We start from the raw sequence: 22,255 nt of genomic DNA on the forward strand, positions 1-22,255 counted from the left end.
TTTTGTCGATATGCGACGAACTGTCCAGCACCTATTTGTCGCAGGAAGAAGTGTTAGACCAGTGGTTTCAACCGGGGTATCGCGGCGCCCTGGTGCGCCATTTCTAATGCTCAAGGGTGCCGATAGTTATTTAGATTTTTAAGAATCTGATTTTTGCTCAGTTGGTAGCCTACGCTTCTTGATACAACTATATGTGTACGATTAGAGATCATAAAATAAAATAACAGTTTCCTACATATTTTAAGTTGATTGTGTTGTTCCAGTTCCATTTATAGTGACAATTTAGTAAAATACTCAACGAGAATTCCAGTCGGGGTTCTGAAAATCTATTAAATATGTTTGAGGGTGTTGTAAGCCATAAAAGTTCACTATGTCATATCATATTCAATTGCGTCAACGAATAATAGTACGATTATTTGAAAGCATTTATTACTTCGGTTGAGTTTGGATACAAAACTAAATCATGGTGCGAGGCAAAATCGTGCGCAGAATATTACAAGAGAGAAATTTCTATATGTTATATATTAACTTTTATCGTATTCTGTAAAAGGGTGAAATGTTTCACCTGTGAATCTCCACTGATGCTATATCGTTGCAATTTCCACTAGAGTTCTTTCAATGTGCGCATACAACCATACTATTTCTTTATTAAGGCATGGACGGTAGTTGGATATTTCACTGTTTACAGTCCCACCAAAAGGCAACGGTAGGCCCAGTAGTTACTGTCTTGTTATTTAGGTTCATTTACAGTTGAAATAAAAGTATGCAATATTACAGATTATAACTGTCTAATAAAGTTAGGATAATTGTATATCGCATTCTATAGATATATCCTGGGAATAGGCTACATGCGATAAATTTAGCTTTGATTTGACAAAATTTCCAAAAAGGATTAGGTGAAATGAAGCAAGTTTGCAAAGGGCCTGTAACTTGCGTTATGCCTTTTTCTCAAAGAAAAACCGACGCTAGGCGATTACCTAACTTCTAATTTTAAATATTACCAAACATCGAAACACCTGCAATAGACATTGTCTGCTCTTTTTGCTTCGGCGTGGACGATGTGGTTATAAAACTTACTTCACTTCGATTGGTGTTATAAAGAACTGCAGAATATGAGAAGACAGGTAAAAAACGCCGAGTTCCTTCAATTAACACACGTCAAGGCAAACGCGACCCTTATGTTTGAAAAAAATGTATTTCAGCAGATAAAATAGCTGCTACTTGATGCACTCCTTCACATTTCTTTGACCTGTATGTATAAGGCAACTTTTCTCAGTATCCACTTGTAAACAACATTCAACGTCCCAAGTATTTCCAAAGCGAATATTAACTTCATTTCCCGAACAATAACAGTGAATTAACAAAACAATTACCAAACTTATATAATAGAGAAAATCAACCCAATTCCTATAGGCATTGACATTTCACGACATAAAAACTTATAGTTCATCGTTAAGAACATTAAGTAATAACTCACCACAAGTATAACTTTTAAACAGGTGTAGGTGCTTTCTGCTTGTAACGCATTAGATTATTAATTATAATATTATTAGCGATTACGTTTTTTCTATTTTGGGATATTACACCATTCTCTCGCCACTTGTAGACACCCAACGTATATACAAACCGTAAATCACTGTTTTGCCAGAAACATCAACTCAGCTATAAATACAAGAGAAGCTGTCTTTTAGCAAGCAGTAGCAAGTTGTTTTTTTGTAGCGATGGCAAGTTATGTAGGAAATTGTCGTATGTAGCTATAACGTCTTTGTTTTATTACTTTTTAACGTTATTCAGATTTTATTTAGAATAACGTGAGTTCTAGTGTTAAATACTCTGTTCAAACGCGACAGTAGCAATAAACCGACTTAATTCGTAAGCATATCAAAATTTGAGAATTTCGTTTCAGCTAATTAACACTTCACAGGTAACTTGCCTTTCTTGTAGAAAACGGGCAATATTTATGTGTCATCGATGCATATTTCTGATAAAGTGTTCTCTTTAGAAGGGGGCATTTCAAACATATTATGCAAAACTGTGATGAGTTGACGATTACTATTGTCAGCCATTTTTGTTTTTGTTCTAGTTGTATATTCTTGTGAAGTTAAAGCTATTCATTTATAACTGATATAGCTCATCGAGCGGAAACTAATTAGACAAAATTAATTTAGAAATTTGAAAACAACTTGTCTTAAACCAAAATATCTATTCCGTAATGAGTATAGGCCTACCAGCGATTTTATCACTCACAGAGACGATTATAGGCTAGACCTACACTTAAAAAATCCATAAATAAATATCAATTATGTAGCCAAAGGCCCAACATTACCTATAACTTATCATTTATCAACAGAAAAATAGCAGAAAAAAGTCAGATCTCCTCGATATAATGGTGTTGCAAATTACACTATTTGCATGTATTTTATTGTTTTTACATAAAAACGTTTGCGCATCCCCGCGAACCAACCAGGTTATTCTGACCTGTGGTGGCACTGAGACTTCGTCTGAACGTGGCCCCCCTGGATACCCCGGTAAGCGGGGGGCTCCAGGGCCAGTTGGACGCACCGGGCCCCCCGGGCTCAAAGGTCAACCAGGGTCCGACGATGCCTTGCAAGAAAATGTGGCCAGACTTGATCAAAAGTTGAGAAAGTTAGAAGAACTTTTAGATGATCACACGAGTAATTAAACTTTTTTTTTTGTTATGATAAACCTCGACATCAACATGAATAATAATTATATATGTGCCCATAATATAATTTTTACAGAAACCTTTATAGTGTTATTTGTCATCACAAATAATTGCGACCTCAGTTAATTATATTTTATATGTCTGTGATGCAATAGAACGTGTTACAAAACAACTTTTGGCGTTTTATTTTGATTTTTCTTTCACTTAATTTAGGTTTCAATTATACTCTCCGGATTTTTACTGAAATAAAATGTCTGACCCTTAATGCAAAGGATCCACGACCCATAGTTTATTAACCACGACCCAATTTCGGTTTATAATTCTCTCAAAACAAAACTATTATTTTGATTTCCAATCACTATGCTTAGTCTAACTCAAACGTAATGTTGTAATAAGTTGTGAAAAGTTGTAATAATAACTGTGAATTGGATATTTTATGTCAAGTTGTATTAAATTTAAATAGTTTAATATTGTTATGGAAAACTTAAAGTATATTCAACAAATATATAGTGGTTTTCAAGAATTTCTTATTTGATCTGAATTGGTGTCAGGCTTTTTTTTTGTTGAAATTTGCATCTATTAAAGAAGCATTATTTAGCTTACTAATAGCCATTTTATGTGGACCAGAAGAAATTATCGTATATGATCGTAGTTTTAGTAATCGAAACTGTTTTATTGTTTTTCAGTTAAACTGGCAGCGCTTCAGCCAAGCGATTGCCTTGATGCCAAACATAGAGGGTTTCTCAAGTCTGGTGTTTATAATTTCAGTACACCCGTCCCATTCCAAGGATATTGTGACCAAGCAACTGATGGTGGTGGCTGGCTTGTAAGTTTTTAGTTACGGATAATATGTATTTTTAAGTGGTTCTTTGTCGTCATAGCTCAATATATAGAGCAGTGCTTCCCAGCCAGTGAGTCGCGACCCTTTGGTTGGTCGTGAAACTATTTCAAATGGATTACAGTTTTCTATTAGATCGGAAAATTATTGCATTATCATTGCGCAACATTTATGCAACAATGTAAAAAATACGTTACAATTAAATGTGTTGTGTCGCGTTAACTATTTCAGTACATACGCCAGTAGTAAAGATACAGGTTTTATGTAAATGCTGTTAATCTTATTTCCAATTAGTTGCATTTTAAATTATTGGTAAACAATCGTTAATGTAATTTATTTTGAACTTTTCAATTGGGCGCTGGTCTAGAATCCTACCACATACAAATTATTTGGGTTACGGTGCGGGGTTAGCGTTTGGGTTCGGGTTCGGGTGGGTCAAGTATTATTATTAAATAATGAATATATTAATACTTGACCCACCCTCACCCCAACACTAAGCGACACCCTAACTCAAATATTGTGCGTTGTTTTAATAATGTGGTAGGATTCTAGACCAGCAACCCCAATTTGTTTTTTTTTGTTTTAATAGTCACATATCTTATTGTGACTTATATGACATATCTTTTGGTCATATCTTATGGTGGGTCGCACAATGAAACTTGCTCAACAAATGGTAGAGATGGTAAAAGAATAAAATTTGTGTTCGCTGCCCGCACCGCACTTTAATAAGTTGTTCGCAAGCTGCGCTGCAGTGCAAACTTTGAGAACTATAAGCAATATATTCGAACACTTATAAAAATCACTAAAACACCTAGAAAGCTAGTTCAAACATAAAAGTGCTTACAACAGCTTACTTTTAAAGATAAAACATCCAAGTGAAAACTGCTTGCTATTTCTTTTCAATTAACTGAAACGAAAACTTGAACATGCCGCAATCGGCATGCGGCAATGCGCGACAAAATGTTAAGATTTATTTACGCGCCGCTGTGTCGGCTAAACTGCGCAAACGGCCGCAAGCGCTGCGCTATTGACATCTCTAACAAGTGGGTCGCGAATTGAAAAAGGCTGGGAAGCCCTGATATAAAGGATATTTAGTTTAACCACGGGCCTGAACATTTACCCTGACACAGTTGCACTTTCAGGTCTTTCAAAAGCGCTTCAATGGATCGACTGACTTCTACCGCGGCTGGAACGATTACGAAAACGGTTTCGGTTCTCTGCAGGGAGAGTTTTGGCTAGGTTAGTCATAGGATCATAAATGCTACGTCCGTATAGCAGAATGGTGAAGTATGTTGTGGCTTTCCCTCCATACGTAATCCTTCGTTTGGCCACATTTCGAAATGTTGTGTCAAACGAAATCAAGATTTCTGCTGAAATATACCCAACTATAGACGTTTTAAATGTTTTACGAAATACTTGATTTGTGGATTAGCAAATTATGGAAAAAAATCATTTTTATTTGCACCAAAATTACCATTAGTTCTGTATACAGGTCTACAACTAATCCATAACATCACAAAAGGCGGAAATTATGAGCTGAGGGTGGAATTGGAAAATTACGATTCGTCAAAAAACTACGCAAAGTACAGGTATAGTGATCACACAAAGTAGCTTTTTAGGCAGATAAATAAACAAATGAATGAGTAAATGGGATTTTGTTACAATTTTTAGTCAATTCGGGATCGGAACTCCAGAATCGTTTTATCAACTTTCAGTTGGCGGATACAGCGGAAACGCAGGTTTGATGTTTCACCAGTAAAAACTTTTTTATGACTCTTTTGATAATGAAATTTTGCACGCAAATAAATCTAAGCTATTATTTCTTAAATCTAAGCTATTGTTTCTATTAATTCTTATCTTGACTTGAATAAAACTTCACGCGGCCATGGCCCCTTTCAAACTATATTTTTTTAAACAAGTACGATAGCAAACTTTTCCGCGGTTAGGTCGAGTCCTGTTTGTCTTTTCGTGGCTGTTAGCCGATTTGATGAAATCTATTTTCATATAAAATGCCCTGTTCGTACCATGACACTCCGTAATCAAAGTTTTAGCCACACGTACAAAAGCCAGAGTATTTTTTCGCGGTTGCTCTAGATTCCAGAATTAGATGTTGAAAAATAAAATATGGCTCTCATGCAAACACAACCAAAAATATTCGGCTTTTATGGCTATCTTAGCTAAAAAGGTTCCCGCCCCTGTTCTAAGATGTCAGACGATTTGACTTTATTTAGCTTCAGACAAGGTCAAATCCAGGGGCAGGGCAGAAACAAGCCACGTCACCCATAACTGAGTTGTCTCTCAACTTTTACTATGTTATAACAGAGTAAACATTATTAAAGTTAATTAATGCATTTCGCCTCGTGCGATTAGGCTGCTGTTCAACTGCATAGTTTAGCGCGAGTTTGCTAAAAAAACAGGTGTGATAATTGTTTTATTACGCTGCGCTATGACGTAACTTTGTGACGTCATTTGGTGAACATTTCTATTGTATTCGAAACAAAAATCTTGGATTCGCCCCTGGCTAGTTTGCAAATTTCCGTTTCACAAAATGCACGTTAAGCAGCCTGTTTTACATTTGTCAGGTGATGGATTTTACACAGTGCACAACGGAAGGCGGTTCTCAACCTTTGACCAAGATAACGACTCAGACCCGAGAAATTGTGCAGTACTTTACCATGGTGCTTGGTGGTACAACAAATGCCACTTGTCCAATCTGAACGGAAATTATTCGACGACTCTGGTGGAAGATAACCCTGTCTACAACCGGTGGCACGGCACACCAACTTACGATCCGCAGTCGAGAAAAGCTAGTGAAATGAAAATACGCAGAGTCGAAAATTGATCCAGTGAATACATCAGTGGCGTTTTTCGCTTTTGTAAATAAGGCAAACCATTTATAAATTAATTTGCTTTGTTTGCTGTAAAACCACTTCTGATTTTATTGACAATGGCTTGTGATTGGCGTTGACAGGAATAAAGGTAAACAAGATGAAATCAAATCTAGTAATTCGATGTGTATTGCTTCTAGCGTAAAAAAAAAGTTAAAGTTTCACCTGGCTGTGATGCATGTTTCAGCAAACATTAACCAATATTATAAAAACAAAAATTGACAGTTTTTTTTACAAATGGCGTCACAAAAATACGCCATAACGTGCCCTTACAAAGTTATGTCGAAATGTGACGACACAAAGTTACATCACACGTGACGTCATAAAAAGTAACCTTATAAACCACAATAAACGAACACCACACAGTTCGTGTATTTTGTTTGTAAAGCCAAAATAAATAGACGGAAGATATTTTTATAGAGCAGTGGTTATCAAACATATTCCTCGCCACGACTTTGCAAAAGTTTGTTGAGGTAGAGCGTTACAGTCGTAGGCTATAGTTGTGTATGACTACAACATTGACTTTCGCTTTTTGTCGATATGCAACGAACAGCACCTATTTGTCGCAGGAAGAAGTGTTATCAGTGGTTCCCAACCGGGGTGCCGCGGCGCCATTTGTGTACGACCAGAGTTTGTGTACAATTAGAGACAATTATATCAAATTACAATTTCCTGCATGTTTTAAGTTGATTGTGTTGTTCCAGTTCCATCTTCCATTTATAGTGACATTTTAGTAAAATACTCAACGCAAATTCCAGTCGGGGTGCTGAAAATCTATTTACTATTTTGAAGGGTGTTGTAATCCACACTGTGTTAGATCATATTTAATTGCGCAAACGAATAATAGTATGATTATTTAAAAGCATTTATTACTTCAGTTGAGTTTGGATACAAAACTAAATCATGGAGCGAGGCAAAATCGTGCGCAGAATAGTACAAGAGTGAAATTTCTACATGTTATAAAATTTCATCGTATTCTGTAAAAGGGTGAAATATTTCACTTGTGAAACTCTACTGATGCTATATCCTAGCAATTTCCACGAGAGTTCTTTCAATGTGCGCATACAACCATACTATTTCTTTATTAAGGCATGAACGGTTGTTGGATATTTCAATGTTTACAGTCCCACCAAAAGGCAATGGTAGGGCCAGTAGTTACTGTATTGTTGTTCATTTACAGTTGAAATAAAACTGTGCAATATTACAGATTATAACTGTCTAATAAAGCTAGAATAATTCTATATCTTATTCTATAGATATATCCTGGGGATACATGCGATAAATTTGCTTAGATTTGACAAAATTTCCAAAAAAGTGTAGGTTAAATCAAGCATATCCCAAAGTGACGCTAACTTGCGTTATGCTTTTTTCTCGAAGAAAAACCGACGCTAGGCGATTACCTGACTTCTAATTTTAAATATTACCAAACATCGAAACACCTACAATAGACATTGTCTTGCTCTTTTTGCTTCGGCGTGGACGATGTGTTTATAAAACTTACTTCACTTCGATTGGTTGAATAAAGAACTGCAGAATATGAGAAGACAAGTGAAAAAATTGAGTTCCTTCAATTAACACACGTCAAGGCAAACACGAACCTTATGTTTGAAAAAAATGTATTTTAGCAGATAAAATAGCTGCTACTTGATGCACTCCTTCACATTTCTATGACCTGTATGTATAAGGCAACTTTTCTCAGTATCCAATTGAAAACAACATTCTACGTCCCAAGTATTTCCAAAGCGAATATTAACTTCATTTCTCGTACAATAACAGTGAATTAACAAAACAATTACAAAACTTATATAATACAGAAAATCAAACCAATTCCTATAGGCATTGACATTTCACGACATAAAAACTTATAGTTCATCGTTAAGAACATTAAGTAATAAGTCACCACAAGTATAAATTTTAAACAGGTATACGTGCTTTCTGCTTGTAACGTATTAAATTTGTAATTATGATATTCTTAGCGATTACGTTTTTTCTATTTTGGCATATTACCCCATTCTCTGTCTACTTGTAGACACCCAACGTATATGTAAACCAAAAATCCCTGTTTTTGCAGAAACATCAACTCAGCTATAAATACAAGAGAAGCTGTCTTTTTGCAAGCAGTGGCAAGTTGTTTTTTGTAGCGATGGCAAGTTATGTAGGAAATTGTCGTGTGTAGCTATGACGTCTTTGTTTTATTACTTTTTAACGTTATTCGGATTCTGTTTAGAATAACGTGAGTTCTAGTGTTAAATACTCTGTTCAATTCGCGACAGTAGCAATAAACCATCTTAATTCTTAAGAATATCAAAATTTGAGAATTTCGTTTCAGCTAATTAACACTTCACAGGAAACTTGCCTTTCTTGTAGAAAACGGGCAATATTTATGTGTCATCGATGCATATTTCTGATACCGGTAACGAATTCTCTTTAGAAGGGGGCATTTCTAACATATTATGCAAAACTGTGATGGGTTGACGATTACTATTGTCAGCCATTTTTGTTCTAGTTGTATATTCTTGTGAAGTTAAAGCTATACATTAAAAGTAATATAGCTCATCGAGCGGAAAATAGTTAGACAAAATTAATTAAAAAATTTGAAAAAAACTTGTCTTAAACCAAAATATCTATTCCGTAATGAATAAGCCTACCAGCGTTTTTATCACACACAGAAACGATTATAGGCTAGACCTACACTTAAAAAAAACATAAATAAATATCAATTATGTAGCCAAAGGCCCAACATTACCTATAACTTAACATTTATCAACAGAAAAATAGCAGAAAAAAGTCAGATCTCCTCGATATAATGGTGTTGCAAATTACACTATTAGCATGTCTCTTATTGTTTTTACATAAAAACGTTTGCGCATCCCCGCGAACCAACCAGGTTATTTTGACCTGTGGTGGCACTGAGACTTCGTCTGAACGTGGCCCCCCTGGATACCCCGGCAAGCGGGGGGCTCCAGGGCCAGTTGGACGCACCGGGCCCCCCGGACTCAAAGGTCAACCAGGGTCCGACGATGCCTTGCAGGAAAATGTGGCCAGACTTGATGAAAAGTTGAGAAAGTTAGAAGAACTTTTAGATGATCACACGAGTAATTAAACTTTTTTTTTGTTATGATAAACCTCGACATCAACATGAATAATAATTATATATGTGACCATAATATAATTTTTATAGAAACCTTTATAGTGTTATTTGTCATCACAAATAATTGCGACCTCAGTTAATTATATTTTATATGTCTGTGATACAATAGAACGTGTTACAAAACAACTTTTGGCGTTTTATTTTGATTTTTCTTTGACGTAATTTAGGTTTCAATTATACTCTCCGGATTTTTACTGAAATAAAATGTCTGACCCTTAATGCAAAGGATCCACGACCCATAGTTTATTAACCACGACCCAATTTCGGTTTATAATTCTCCCAAAACAAAACTATTATTTTGATTTCCAATCACTATGCTTAGTCTAACTCAAACGTAATGTTGTAATAAGTAGTGAAAAGTTGTAATAATAACTGTGAATTGGATATTTTATGTCAAGTTGTATTAAATTTAAATAGTTCAATATTGTTATGGAAAACTTAAAGTATATTCAACAAATATATAGTGGTTTTCAAGAATTTCTTATTTGATCTGAATTGGTGTCAGGCTTTTTTTTTGTTGAAATTTGCATCTATTAAAGAAGCATTATTTAGCTTCATAATAGCCATTTTATGTGGACCAGAAGAAATTATCGTATATGATCGTAGTTTTAGTAATCGAAACTGTTTTTTTGTTTTTCAGGTAAACTAGCAGCGCTTCAGCCAAGCGATTGCCTTGATGCCAAACATAGAGGGTTTCTCAAGTCTGGTGTTTATAATTTCAGTTCACCCGTCCCATTCCAAGGATATTGTGACCAAGCAACTGATGGTGGTGGCTGGCTTGTAAGTTTTTAGTTACGGATAATATGTATTTTTAAGTGGTTCGTTGTCGTCATAGCTCAATATATAGAGCAGTGCTTCCCAGCCAGTGGGTAGCGACCCATTGGTTGGTCGTGAAACTATTTCAAATGGATTACAGTTTTCTATTGGATCGGGAAATTATTGCATTATTATTACGCAACATTTATGCAACAATGTAAAAAAATACGTTACAATTAGATGTGTTGTGTCGCGTAAACTATTTCAGTACATTCGCCAGTAGTAAAGATACAGGTTTTATGTAAATGCTGTTAATCTTATTTCCAATTAGTTGCCTTTTAAATTATTGGTAAACAATTGTTAATGTAATTTATTTTGAACTTTCCAATTGGGCGCTGGTCTAGAATCCTACCACATACAAATTATTTGGGTTAGGGTGCGGGGTTAGCGTTTGGGTTCGGGTTCGGGTGGGTAAAGTATTATTATTAAATAATGAATATATTAATACTTGACCCACCCTCACCCCAACACTAACCGACACCCTAACTCAAATATTGTGCGTTGTTTTAATAATGCGGTAGGATTCTAGACCAGCAACCCAATTTGTTTTTTTTGTTTTTAATAGTCACATATCTTATTGTGAATTATATGACATATCTTTTGGTCATGTCTCATGGTGGGTCGCACAATGAAACTTGCTTAACAAATGGTAGAGATGGTAAAAGAATAAAATTTGTGTTCGCTGCCCGCTCCGCACTTTAATAATTTGTTCGCAAGCTGCGCTGCAGTGCAAAATTTGAGCACTATAAGCAATATATTCCAACACTTATAAAAATCACTAAACACCTAGAAAGCTAGTTCAAACATAAAAGTGCTTACAACAGCTTACTTTTAAAGATAAAACATCCATGTGAAAACTGCTTGCTATTTCTTTTCAATTAACTAAAACGAAAACTTTAACATGCCGCAATCGGCATGCGGCAATGCGCGGCAAAATGTTAAGATTTATTTACGCGCCGCTGTGTCGGCTAAACTGCGCAAGCGGCCGCAAGCACTGCGCTATTGACATCTCTAACAAGTGGGTCGCGAATTGAAAAAGGCTGGGAAGCCCTGATATAAAGGATATTTAGTTTACCCACGGGCCTGAACATTTACCCTGACACAGTTGCACTTTCAGGTCTTTCAAAAGCGCTTCAATGGATCGACTGACTTCTACCGCGGCTGGAACGATTACGAAAACGGTTTCGGTTCTCTGCAGGGAGAGTTTTGGCTAGGTTAGACATAGGATCATAAATGCTACGTCCGTATAGCAGAATGGTGAAGTATGTTGTGGCTTTCCCTCCATACGTAATCCTTCGTTTGGCCACATTTCGAAATGTTGTGTCAAACGAAATCAAGATTTCTGCTGAAATATACCCAACTAAAGACGTTTAAAATGTTTTAAGAAATACTTGATTTATTGATTAGCAAATTTTGGAAAAAAATCATTTTTATTTGGACTAAAATTACCATTAAATCTATATACAGGTCTACAACTAATCCATAACATCACAAAAGGTGGAAATTATGAGCTGAGGGTGGACTTGGAAAAATACGATTCGTCAAAAAACTACGCAAAGTACAGGTATAGTTTTTCACACAAAGTACCTTTTTACGCAGATAAATAAACAAATGAATGAGTAAATCGGATTTTGTTACAATTTTTAGTCAATTCGGGATCGGAACTCCAGAATCGTTTTATCAACTTTCAGTTGGCGGATACAGTGGAAACGCAGGTTTGATGTTTCACCAGTAAAAACGTTTTTATGACTCTTTTGATAATGAAATTTTGCACGCAAATAAATCTAAGCTATTATTTCTTAATCTAAGCTATTGTTTCTATTAATTCTTTTCATGACTTGAATAAAACTTCCCGCGGCCATGGCCCCTTTAAAACTATATTTTTTTAAACAAGTATGATAGCAAGATTTTCCGCGGTTAGGTCGAGTCCTGTTTGTCTTTTCGTGGCTGCTAGCCGATTTGATAAAATCTATTTTCATATAAAATGCCCTGTTCGTACCATGACACTCCGTAATCAAAGTTTTAGCCACACGTACAAACATAGCCAGAGCATTTTTTCGCGGTTGCTCTAGATTCTAGAATTATATCTTGAAAAATTTAGTATGGCTCGCATGCAAACACAACCAAAAATATTCGGCTTTTATGGCTGCCTTAGCTAAAAAGGTTCCCGCCCCTGTTCTAGGATGTCAGACGATTTGACTTCATTTAGCTTTAGACAGGGCCAAATCGAGGTGTGGGGCAGAAACAAGCCACGTCACTGTCTCGAAATGCGAAAACCTATTCCTAGCCCTTCATTTAAGAACAAAGGCGCAAAATTAATAATGAATGTTAGAATTTACAGTCGGCGTAATTAGCAACCGGTGATAATTTTGGAGTGCTAATTAAGCACGTAACTGTCACCCATAACTGAGTTTTCTGTCAACTTTTACTATGTTATAACAGAGTAAACATTATTAAAGTTAATAAATGCATTTCGCCTAGTGCGGTTAGGCTGCTTTTCAGCTGCATATTTGAGCGCGAGTTTGCTAAAAACAGGTGTTTATAATTGTTTTATCACGCTACGCTATGACGCAACCTTCTGACGTCATTTGGTGAACATTTCTATTGTATTCGAAACAATGGATTCGCCCCTGGCTAGTTTGCAAATTTCCGTTTCACGAAATGCTCATTAAGCAGCCTGTTTTACATTTGTCAGGTGATGGATTTTACACAGTGCATAACGGAAGGCGGTTCTCAACCTTTGACCAAGATAACGACCCAGACTCGAGAAATTGTGCCGTCGTTTACCATGGTGCTTGGTGGTACAACAACTGCCACTGGTCCAATCTGAACGGAAGATATTCGACGACACTGGTGGAAAATAACCCTGTCTACAACCGGTGGTACGGCACACCAAATTCCGATTGGCGGTCGAAAAAAGCTACTGAAATGAAAATACGCAGAGTCGAAAATTGATCCAGTGAATACATCAGTGGCGTTTTTCGCTTGTGTAAATAAGGCAAACCATTTCTGAATTATTTTGCTTTGTTTGCTGTATATCCGCTTCTGTTTTTATTGACAAGTTTCGGTGCTGCTTTATTGACAATGGCTTGTGATTGGCGTTAACATGAATAAAGGTAAACACGATGCAAAAATCTAGTAATTCGATGTGTATTGTTTCTAGCGTAAAAGATAAAGTTAAAGTTCCACCGGGCTGTGCACCTGTGCATGTTTCAGCATACATTAACCAATATTACAAAAACAAAAATTGACAGTTATTTTTTACAAATGGCGTCACAAAAATACGCCTTAACGTGCCCTTACAAAGTTATGTCGAAATGTGACGACACAAAGTTACATCACACGTGACGTCATAAAAAGTAACCTTATACATCACAATAAACGAACACCACACAGTTCGTTTATTTTGTCTGTAAAGCCACAATAAATAGACGGAAGATATATTTGAAGAGCAGTGGTTGTCAAACATATTTCCTCGCCACGACTTTGCAAAAGTTTGTTGAGGTAGAGCGTTACAGTCGTAGGCTATATTTGTGTATGAATACAACATTGACTTTCTCTTTTTGTCGATATGCAACGAACAGCAACTATTTGTCGCAGGAAGAAGTGTTATCAGTGGTTCTCAACCGGGGTGCCGCAGCGCCATTTGTGTATACGACCAGAGTTTGTGTACAATTAGAGACAATTATATCAAATTACAATTTGCTGCATGTTTTAAGTTGATTGTGTTGTTCCAGTTCCATGTTCCATTTATAGTGACATTTTAGTAAAATACTCAACGCAAATTCCAGTCGGGGTGCTGAAAATCTATTTACTATTTTGAAGGGTGTTGTAATCACACTGTGATAGATCATATTCAATTGCGCAAACGAATAATAGTATGATTATTTAAAAGCATTTATTACTTCAGTTGAGTTTGGATACAAAGCTAAATCATGGAGCGAGGCAAAATCGTGCGCAGAATATTACAAGAGTGAAATTTCTACATGTTATAAAATTTCATCGTATTCTGTAAAAGGGGTGAAATATTTCACCTGTGAATCTCTACTGATGCTATATCCTAGCAATTTCCACGAGAGTTCTTTCAATGTGCGCATACAACCATACTATTTCTTTATTAAGGCATGAACGGTTGTTGGATATTTCAATGTTTACAGTCCCACCAAAAGGCAATGGTAGGGCCAGTAGTTACTGTCTTGTTGTTCATTTACAGTTGAAATAAAACTGTGCAATATTACAGATTATAACTGTCTAATAAAGCTAGAATAATTGTATATTGTATTCTATAGATATATACTGGGGATATATGCGATAAATTTGCTTAGATTTGACAAAATTTCCAAAAAAGTGTAGGTTAAATGAAGCATATCCCAAAGTGACGCTAACTTGCGTTATGCTTTTTTCTCGAAGAAAAACCGACGCTAGGCGATTACCTGACTTCTAATTTTAAATATTACCAAACATCGAAACACCTACAATAGACATTGTCTTGCTCTTTTTGCTTCGGCGTGGACGATGTGGTTATAAAACTTACTTCACTTCGATTGGTTGAATAAAGAACTGCAGAATATGAGAAGACAAGTGAAAAAATTGAGTTCCTTCAATTAACACACGTCAAGGCAAACACGACCCTTATGTTTGAAAAAAATGTATTTTAGCAGATAAAATAGCTGCTACTTGATGCACTCCTTCACAATTCTTTGACCTGTATGTATAAGGCAACTTTTCTCAGTATCCAATTGAAAACAACATTCAACTTCCCAAGTATTTCCAAAGCGAATATTAACTTCATTTCTCGTACAATAACAGTGAATTAACAAAACAATTACAAAACTTATATAATACAGAAAATCAAACCAATTCCTATAGGCATTGACATTTCACGACATAAAAACTTATAGTTCATCGTTAAGAACATTAAGTAATAAGTCACCACAAGTATAAATTTTAAACAGGTATACGTGCTTTCTGCTTGTAACGTATTAAATTTGTAATTATGATATTCTTAGCGATTACGTTTTTTCTATTTTGGGATATTACCCCATTCTCTGTCTACTTGTGGACACCCAACGTATATGCAAACCAAAAATCCCTGTTTTTGCAGAAACATCAACTCAGCTATAAATACAAGAGAAGCTGTCTTTTTGCAAGATAACGTGAGTTCTAGTGTTAAATACTCTGTTCAATTCGCGACAGTAGCAATAAACCATCTTAATTCTTAAGAATATCAAAATTTGAGAATTTCGTTTCAGCTAATTAACACTTCACAGGAAACTTGCCTTTCTTGTAGAAAACGGGCAATATTTATGTGTCATCGATGTATATTTCTGATACCGGTAACGAATTCTCTTTAGAAGGGGGCATTTCTAACATATTATGCAAAACTGTGATGGGTTGACGATTACTATTGTCAGCCATTTTTGTTCTAGTTGTATATTCTTGTGAAGTTAAAGCTATACATTTAAAAGTAATATAGCTTACCAGCGGAAAATTGTTAGACAAAATTATTTGAGAAATTTGAAAACAACTTGTCTTAAACAATTATTTTTATTCCGTAATGACTGGGCCAACCAGCGTTTTTATCACGTACATGAACGATTATAGGCTAGACCTACACTTAAAAAATCCATAAATAAATATCAATTATGTAGCCAAAGGCCCAACATTACCTATAACTTAACATTTGTTAACAGAAAAATAGCAGAAAAAAGTCAGATCTCCTCGATATAATGGTGTTGCAAATTACACTATTAGCATGTCTCTTATTGTTTTTACTTAAAAACGTTTGCGCATCCCCGCGAACCAACCAGGTTATTTTGACCTGTGGTGGCACTGAGACTTCGTCTGAACGTGGCCCCCCTGGATACCCCGGTAAGCGGGGGGCTCCAGGGCCAGTTGGACGCACCGGCCCCCCCGGGCTCAAAGGTCAACCAGGGTCCGACGATGCCTTGCAAGAAAATGTGGCCAGACTTGATCAAAAGTTGAGAAAGTTAGAAGAACTTTTAGATGATCACACGAGTAATTAAACTTATTTTTTTGTTATGATAAACCTCGACATCAACATGAATAATAATTATATATGTGCCCATAATATAGTTTTTATAGAAACCTTTATAGTGTTATTTGTCATCACAAATAATTGCAACCTCAGTTAATTATATTTTATATGTCTGTGATACAATAGAACTTGTTACAAAACAACTTTTGGCGTTTTATTTTGAATATTTCTTTCACGTATTTTAGGTTTCAATTATACCCATCAGGTTTTTTACTGAAATAGAAAGTCTGACCCTTAATGCAAAGGATCCACGACCCCGTATTCTTTATTAACCACGACCCAATTTCGGTTTATAATTCTCTCAAAACAAAACTATTATTTTGATTTCCAATCACTATGCTTAGTCTAACTCAAACGTAATGTTGTAATAAGTTGTGAAAAGTTGTAATAATAACTGTGAATTGGATATTTTATGTCAAGTTGTATTAAATTTAAATAGTTTAATATTGTTATGGAAAACTTAAAGTATATTCAACAAATATATAGTGGTTTTCAAGAATTTCTTATTTGATCTGAATTGGTGTCAGGCTTTTTTTTTGTTGAAATTTGCATCTATTAAAGAAGCATTATTTAGCTTAATAATAGCCATTTTATGTGGACCAGAAGAAATTATCGTATATGATCGTAGTTTTAGTAATCGAAACTGTTTTATTGTTTTTCAGGTAAACTGGCAGCGCTTCAGCCAAGCGATTGCCTTGATGCCAAACATAGAGGGTTTCTCAAGTCTGGTGTTTATAATTTCAGTTCACCCGTCCCATTCCAAGGATATTGTGACCAAGCAACTGATGGTGGTGGCTGGCTTGTAAGGTTTTAGTTACGGATAATAATTATTTTTAGGTGGTTCGTTGTCGTCATAGCTCAATATATAGAGCAGTGCTTCCCAGCCAGTGGGTCGCGACCCTTTGGTTGGTCGTGAAACTATTTCAAATGGATTACAGTTTTCTATTGGATCGGGAAATTATTGCATTATTATTACGCAACATTTATGCAACAATGTAAAGAAATACGTTACAATTAGATGTGTTGTGTCGCGTTAACTATTTCAGTACATACGCCAGTAGAAAAGATACAGGCTTTATGTAAATGCTGTTAATCTTATTTCCAATTAGTTGCCTTTTAAATTATTGGTAAACAATTGTTAATGTAATTTATTTTGAACTTTCCAATTGGGCGCTGGTCTAGAATCCTACCACATACAAATTATTTGGGTTACGGTGCGGGGTTAGCGTTTGGGTTCGGATTCGGGTGGGAAAAGTATTATTATTAAATAATGAATATATTAATACTTGACCCACCCTCACCCCAACACTAACCGACACCCTAACTCAAATATTGTGCGTTGTTTTAATAATGTGGTAGGATTCTAGACCAGCAACCCAATTTTTTTTTTTTTGTTTTTAATAGTCACATATCTTATTGTGAATTATATGACATATCTTTTGGTCATGTCTCATGGTGGGTCGCACAATGAAACTTGCTTAACAAATGGTAGAGATGGTAAAAGAATAGAATTTGTGTTCGCTGCCCGCTCCGCACTTTAATACGTTGTTCGCAAGCTGCGCTGCAGTGCAAAATTTGAGCACTATAAGCAATATATTCCAACACTTATCAAAATCACTAAACACCTAGAAAGCTAGTTCAAACATAAAAGTGCTTACAACAGTTTACTTTTAAAGATAAAACATCCATGTGCAAACTGCTTGCTATTTCTTTTCAATTAACTAAAACGAAAACTTTAACATGCCGCAATCGGCATGCGGCAATGCGCGGCAAAATGTTAAGATTTATTTACGCGCCGCTGTGTCGGCTAAACTGCGCAAGCGGCCGCAAGCACTGCGCTATTGACATCTCTAACAAGTGGGTCGCGAATTGAAAAAGGCTGGGAAGCACTGATATAAAGGATATTTAGTTTAACCACGGGCCTGAACATTTACCCTGACACAGTTGCACTTTCAGGTCTTTCAAAAGCGCTTCAATGGATCGACTGACTTCTACCGCGGCTGGAACGATTACGAAAACGGTTTCGGTTCTCTGCAGGGAGAGTTTTGGCTAGGTTAGACATAGGATCATAAATGCTACGTCCGTAAAGCACAAGGGTTTCTTAAACTTTTTTTACCGCGGACCCCTAAAATTTTCTTTCATCTCGCGTGGACCACTGAAGGCCAAAAAAAAGACGTCACAGTACAAATAGACTTCACCAACTTGCTGATTTTGGTCCAAAAATATGAAAGTGAAATGAGTCTAAATACATTTAGTTCAAATACTTTTTCTTTTTAAATAAATTATTTTCTTTAATAAATTGATTACTGCTTAAATATACACTTATGTTTCAATTAGACCTTCATGGACCCCCTAAAACTAGTTCACGGACCCCCAAAGGGTCCATGGACCCCAGTTTAAGAACCCCTGGTATAGCAGAATGGTGAAGTATGTTGTGGCTTTCCCTCCATACGTAATCCTTCGTTTGGCCACATTTCGAAATGTTGTGTCACACGAAATCAAAATTTCAGCTGAAATATATCCAACTATAGAAGTATAAAATGTTTTAAGAAATACTTGATTTGTGGATTAGCAAATTATGGAAAAAAATCATTTTTATTGGCACCAAAATTACCATTAGTTCTGTATGCAGGTCTACAACTAATCCATGACATCACAAAAGGTAGAAATTATGAGCTGAGGGTGGACTTGGAAAATTACGATTCGTCAAAAAACTACGCAAAGTACAGGTATAGTTGATCACACAAAGTATCTTTTTAGGCAGATAAATAAACAAATGAATGGGTAAATCGGATTTTGTTACAAATTTTAGTCAATTCGGGATCGGAACTCCGGAATCGTTTTATCAACTTTCAGTTGGCGGATACAGCGGAAACGCAGGTTTGATGTTTCACCAGTAAAAATTTTTTTTATTACTCTTTTGATAATGAAATTTTGCACGCAAATAAATCTAGTTTTTATTTCCTAATCTAAGCTATTGTTTCTATTATTTCTTATCATGACTTGAATAAAACTTCACGCGGCCATGGCCCCTTTCAAACTATATTTTTTTAAACAAGTACGATAGCAAACTTTTCCGCGGTTAGGTCGAGTCCTGTTTGTCTTTTCGTGGCTGCTCGCCGATTTGATCAAATCGATTTTCATATAAAATGACCTGTTCGTACCATTACACTCGGTAATCAAAGTTTTAGCCACACGTACAAACTTGGCCAGAGTATTTTTTCGCGGTTGCTCTAGATTCTAGAATTATATCTTGAAAAATGTAATATGACTCTCATGCAAATACAACCAAAAATATTCGGCTTTTATGGCTACCTTAGCTAAAAAGGTTACCGCCCCCTGTTCTAGGATGTCAGACCATTTTTCTTCATTTAGCTTCAGACAGGGTCAAATCCTAGGTGGGGCAAAAACAAGCCACGTCACCCATAGCTGAAATTTCTGTCAACTTTCACTATGTTATAACAGAGTAAACTTTATTAAAGTTAATAAATGCATTTAGTCTCGTGCGATTAGGCTGCTTTTCAGCTACATAGTTTAGCGCGAGTTTGCTAAAAAAACAGGTGTTTATAATTGTTTTATGACGCTACGCTATGACGTAACTTTGTGACGTCATTTGGTGAACATTTCTATGCTATCCGAAACAAAAATCTTGGATTCGCCCCTGGCTAGTTTGCAAATTTCCGCTTCACGAAATGCACGTTAAGTGCCTGTTTTACATTTGTCAGGTGATGCATTTTACACAGTGCACAACGGAAGGCGGTTCTCAACCTTTGACCAAGATAACGACTCAAGCTCGAGAAATTGTGCCGTCGTTTACCATGGTGCTTGGTGGTACAACCGATGCCACTTGTCCAATCTGAACGGAAATTATTCCGCGACACTGGTGGAAAATAACCCTGTCTACAACCGGTGGTACGGCACACCAACTAACGATCCGCAGTCGAGAAAAGCTAGTGAAATGAAAATACGCAGAGTCGAAAATTGATCCAGTGAATACATCAGTGGCGCTTTTTGTTTTGTTTGGCATCAATGTAAGGCAAACCGTTGATGAATAAGCTTCCTTTGTTTGCTGTAAAACCGCTTCTGTTTTATTGACAAGTTTCGTTGCTGCTTTATTGACAATGGCTTGTGATTGGCGTTAACATGAATAAAGGTAGACACGATGCAAAAAAATCTAGTAATTCGATGTGTATTGCTTCTAGCGTAAAATAAAAAAATAAAGTTCCACCGGGCTGTGATGCATATTTCAGCAAACATTAACCAATATTACAAAAACAAAAATTGACAGTTTTTTGACAAATGGCGTCACAAAAATACGCCACAACGTGCCGTTACAAAGTTATGTTGAAATGTGACGACACAAAGTTACATCACACGTGACGTCATAAAAAGTAACCTTATAAACCACAATAAACGAACACCACACAGTTCGTTTACTTTGTTTGTAAAGCCAAAATAAATAGACGGAAGGTATTTTTGTAGAGCAGTGGTTATCAAGCATATTTCCTCGCCACGACTTTGCAAAAGTTTGTTGAGGTAGAGCGTTACAGTCGTAGGCTATAGTTGTGTATGACTACAACATTGACTTTCTCTTTTTGTCGATATGCAACGAACAGCACCTATTTGTCGCACGACGTAGTGTTAGATCAGTGGTTCTCCACCGGGGTGCCGCGGCCCCATTTGTGTACGACCAGAGTTTGTGTACAATTAGAGACAATTATATCAAATTACAATTTCCTGCATGTTTTAAGTTGATTGTGTTGTTCCAGTTCCATTTATAGTGACATTTTAGTAAAATACTAAACGAAAATTCCAGTCGGGGTGCTGAAAATCTATTTACTATTTTGAAGGGTGTTGTAATCACACTGTGTTAGATCATATTTAATTGCGCAAACGAATAATAGTATGATTATTTAAAAGCATTTATTACTTCAGTTGAGTTTGGATACAAAACTAAATCATGGAGCGAGGCAAAATCGTGCGCAGAATAGTACAAGAGTGAAATTTCTACATGTTATAAAATTTCATCGTATTCTGTAAAAGGGTGAAATATTTCACCTGTGAATCTCTACTGATGCTATATCCTAGCAATTTCCACGAGAGTTCTTTCAATGTGTGCATACAACCATACTATTTCTTTATTAAGGCATGAACGGTTGTTGGATATTTCAATGTTTACAGTCCCACCAAAAGGCAATGGTAGGGCCAGTAGTTACTGTCTTGTTGTTCATTTACAGTTGAAATAAAACTGTGCAATGTTACAGATTATAACTGTCTAATAAAGCTAGAATAATTGTATATCGTATTCTATAGATATATCCTGGGGATACATGCGATAAATTTGCTTAGATTTGACTAAATTTCCAAAAAAGTGTAGGTTAAATCAAGCATATCCCAAAGTGACGCTAACTTGCGTTATGCTTTTTTCTCGAAGAAAAACCGACGCTAGGCGATTACCTGACTTCTAATTTTAAATATTACCAAATATCGAAACACCTACAATAGACATTGTCTTGCTCTTTTTGCTTCGGCGTGGACGCTGTGGTTATAAAACTTACGTCACTGCGATTGGTTTAATAAAGAACTGCAGAATATGAGAAGACAAGTGAAAAAATTGAGTTCCTTCAATTAACACACGTCAAGGCAAACACGACCCTTATGTTTGAAAAATTTGTATTTCAGCAGATAAAATAGCTGCTACTTGATGCACTCCTTCACAATTCTTTGACCTGTATGTATAAGGCAACTTTTCTCAGTATCCAATTGAAAACAACATTCAACTTCCCAAGTATTTCCAAAGCGAATATTAACTTCATTT

At 36.0% G+C, this 22,255-nt stretch overlaps 3 protein-coding genes across 4 annotated transcripts; all 3 read left to right on the forward strand.

The window, feature by feature from the left end:
* The first annotated feature begins 1,112 nt into the window (after positions 1-1,112).
* Positions 1,113-6,378, forward strand: LOC146135523 (microfibril-associated glycoprotein 4-like). Its single transcript, XM_083395781.1, has 7 exons — positions 1,113-1,124; positions 2,468-2,675; positions 3,373-3,512; positions 4,667-4,763; positions 5,017-5,113; positions 5,196-5,263; positions 6,107-6,378. The coding sequence occupies exons 1-7, from the start codon at positions 1,113-1,115 to the stop codon at positions 6,364-6,366; spliced, it is 882 nt and encodes a 293-aa protein (XP_083251907.1). The 3' UTR covers positions 6,367-6,378.
* A 2,809-nt stretch (positions 6,379-9,187) lies between these two features.
* Positions 9,188-13,507, forward strand: LOC146135524 (microfibril-associated glycoprotein 4-like). Of its 2 annotated transcripts, none has more exons than XM_083395436.1 (6): positions 9,188-9,507; positions 10,204-10,343; positions 11,485-11,593; positions 11,847-11,943; positions 12,027-12,094; positions 13,075-13,507. In XM_083395436.1, the coding sequence occupies exons 1-6, from the start codon at positions 9,219-9,221 to the stop codon at positions 13,332-13,334; spliced, it is 963 nt and encodes a 320-aa protein (XP_083251562.1). In that variant the 5' UTR covers positions 9,188-9,218; the 3' UTR covers positions 13,335-13,507. The 2 variants fall into 2 exon arrangements, with proteins under 2 accessions (XP_083251562.1, XP_083251563.1); XM_083395437.1 differs by having other exon boundaries at positions 11,497-11,593.
* A 2,570-nt stretch (positions 13,508-16,077) lies between these two features.
* On the forward strand, positions 16,078-20,477 carry LOC146135525 (microfibril-associated glycoprotein 4-like). The gene is made up of 6 exons (XM_083395622.1): positions 16,078-16,397; positions 17,100-17,239; positions 18,394-18,490; positions 19,070-19,166; positions 19,250-19,317; positions 20,163-20,477. The coding sequence occupies exons 1-6, from the start codon at positions 16,109-16,111 to the stop codon at positions 20,420-20,422; spliced, it is 951 nt and encodes a 316-aa protein (XP_083251748.1). The 5' UTR covers positions 16,078-16,108; the 3' UTR covers positions 20,423-20,477.
* Positions 20,478-22,255: the final 1,778 nt, after the last annotated feature.

The sequence above is a fragment of the Ascidiella aspersa genome, chromosome 8 (genome assembly GCF_963924565.1).
Source record: "Ascidiella aspersa chromosome 8, kaAscAspe10.2, whole genome shotgun sequence".
Classification (NCBI taxonomy): Eukaryota; Metazoa; Chordata; class Ascidiacea; order Phlebobranchia; family Ascidiidae; genus Ascidiella; species Ascidiella aspersa.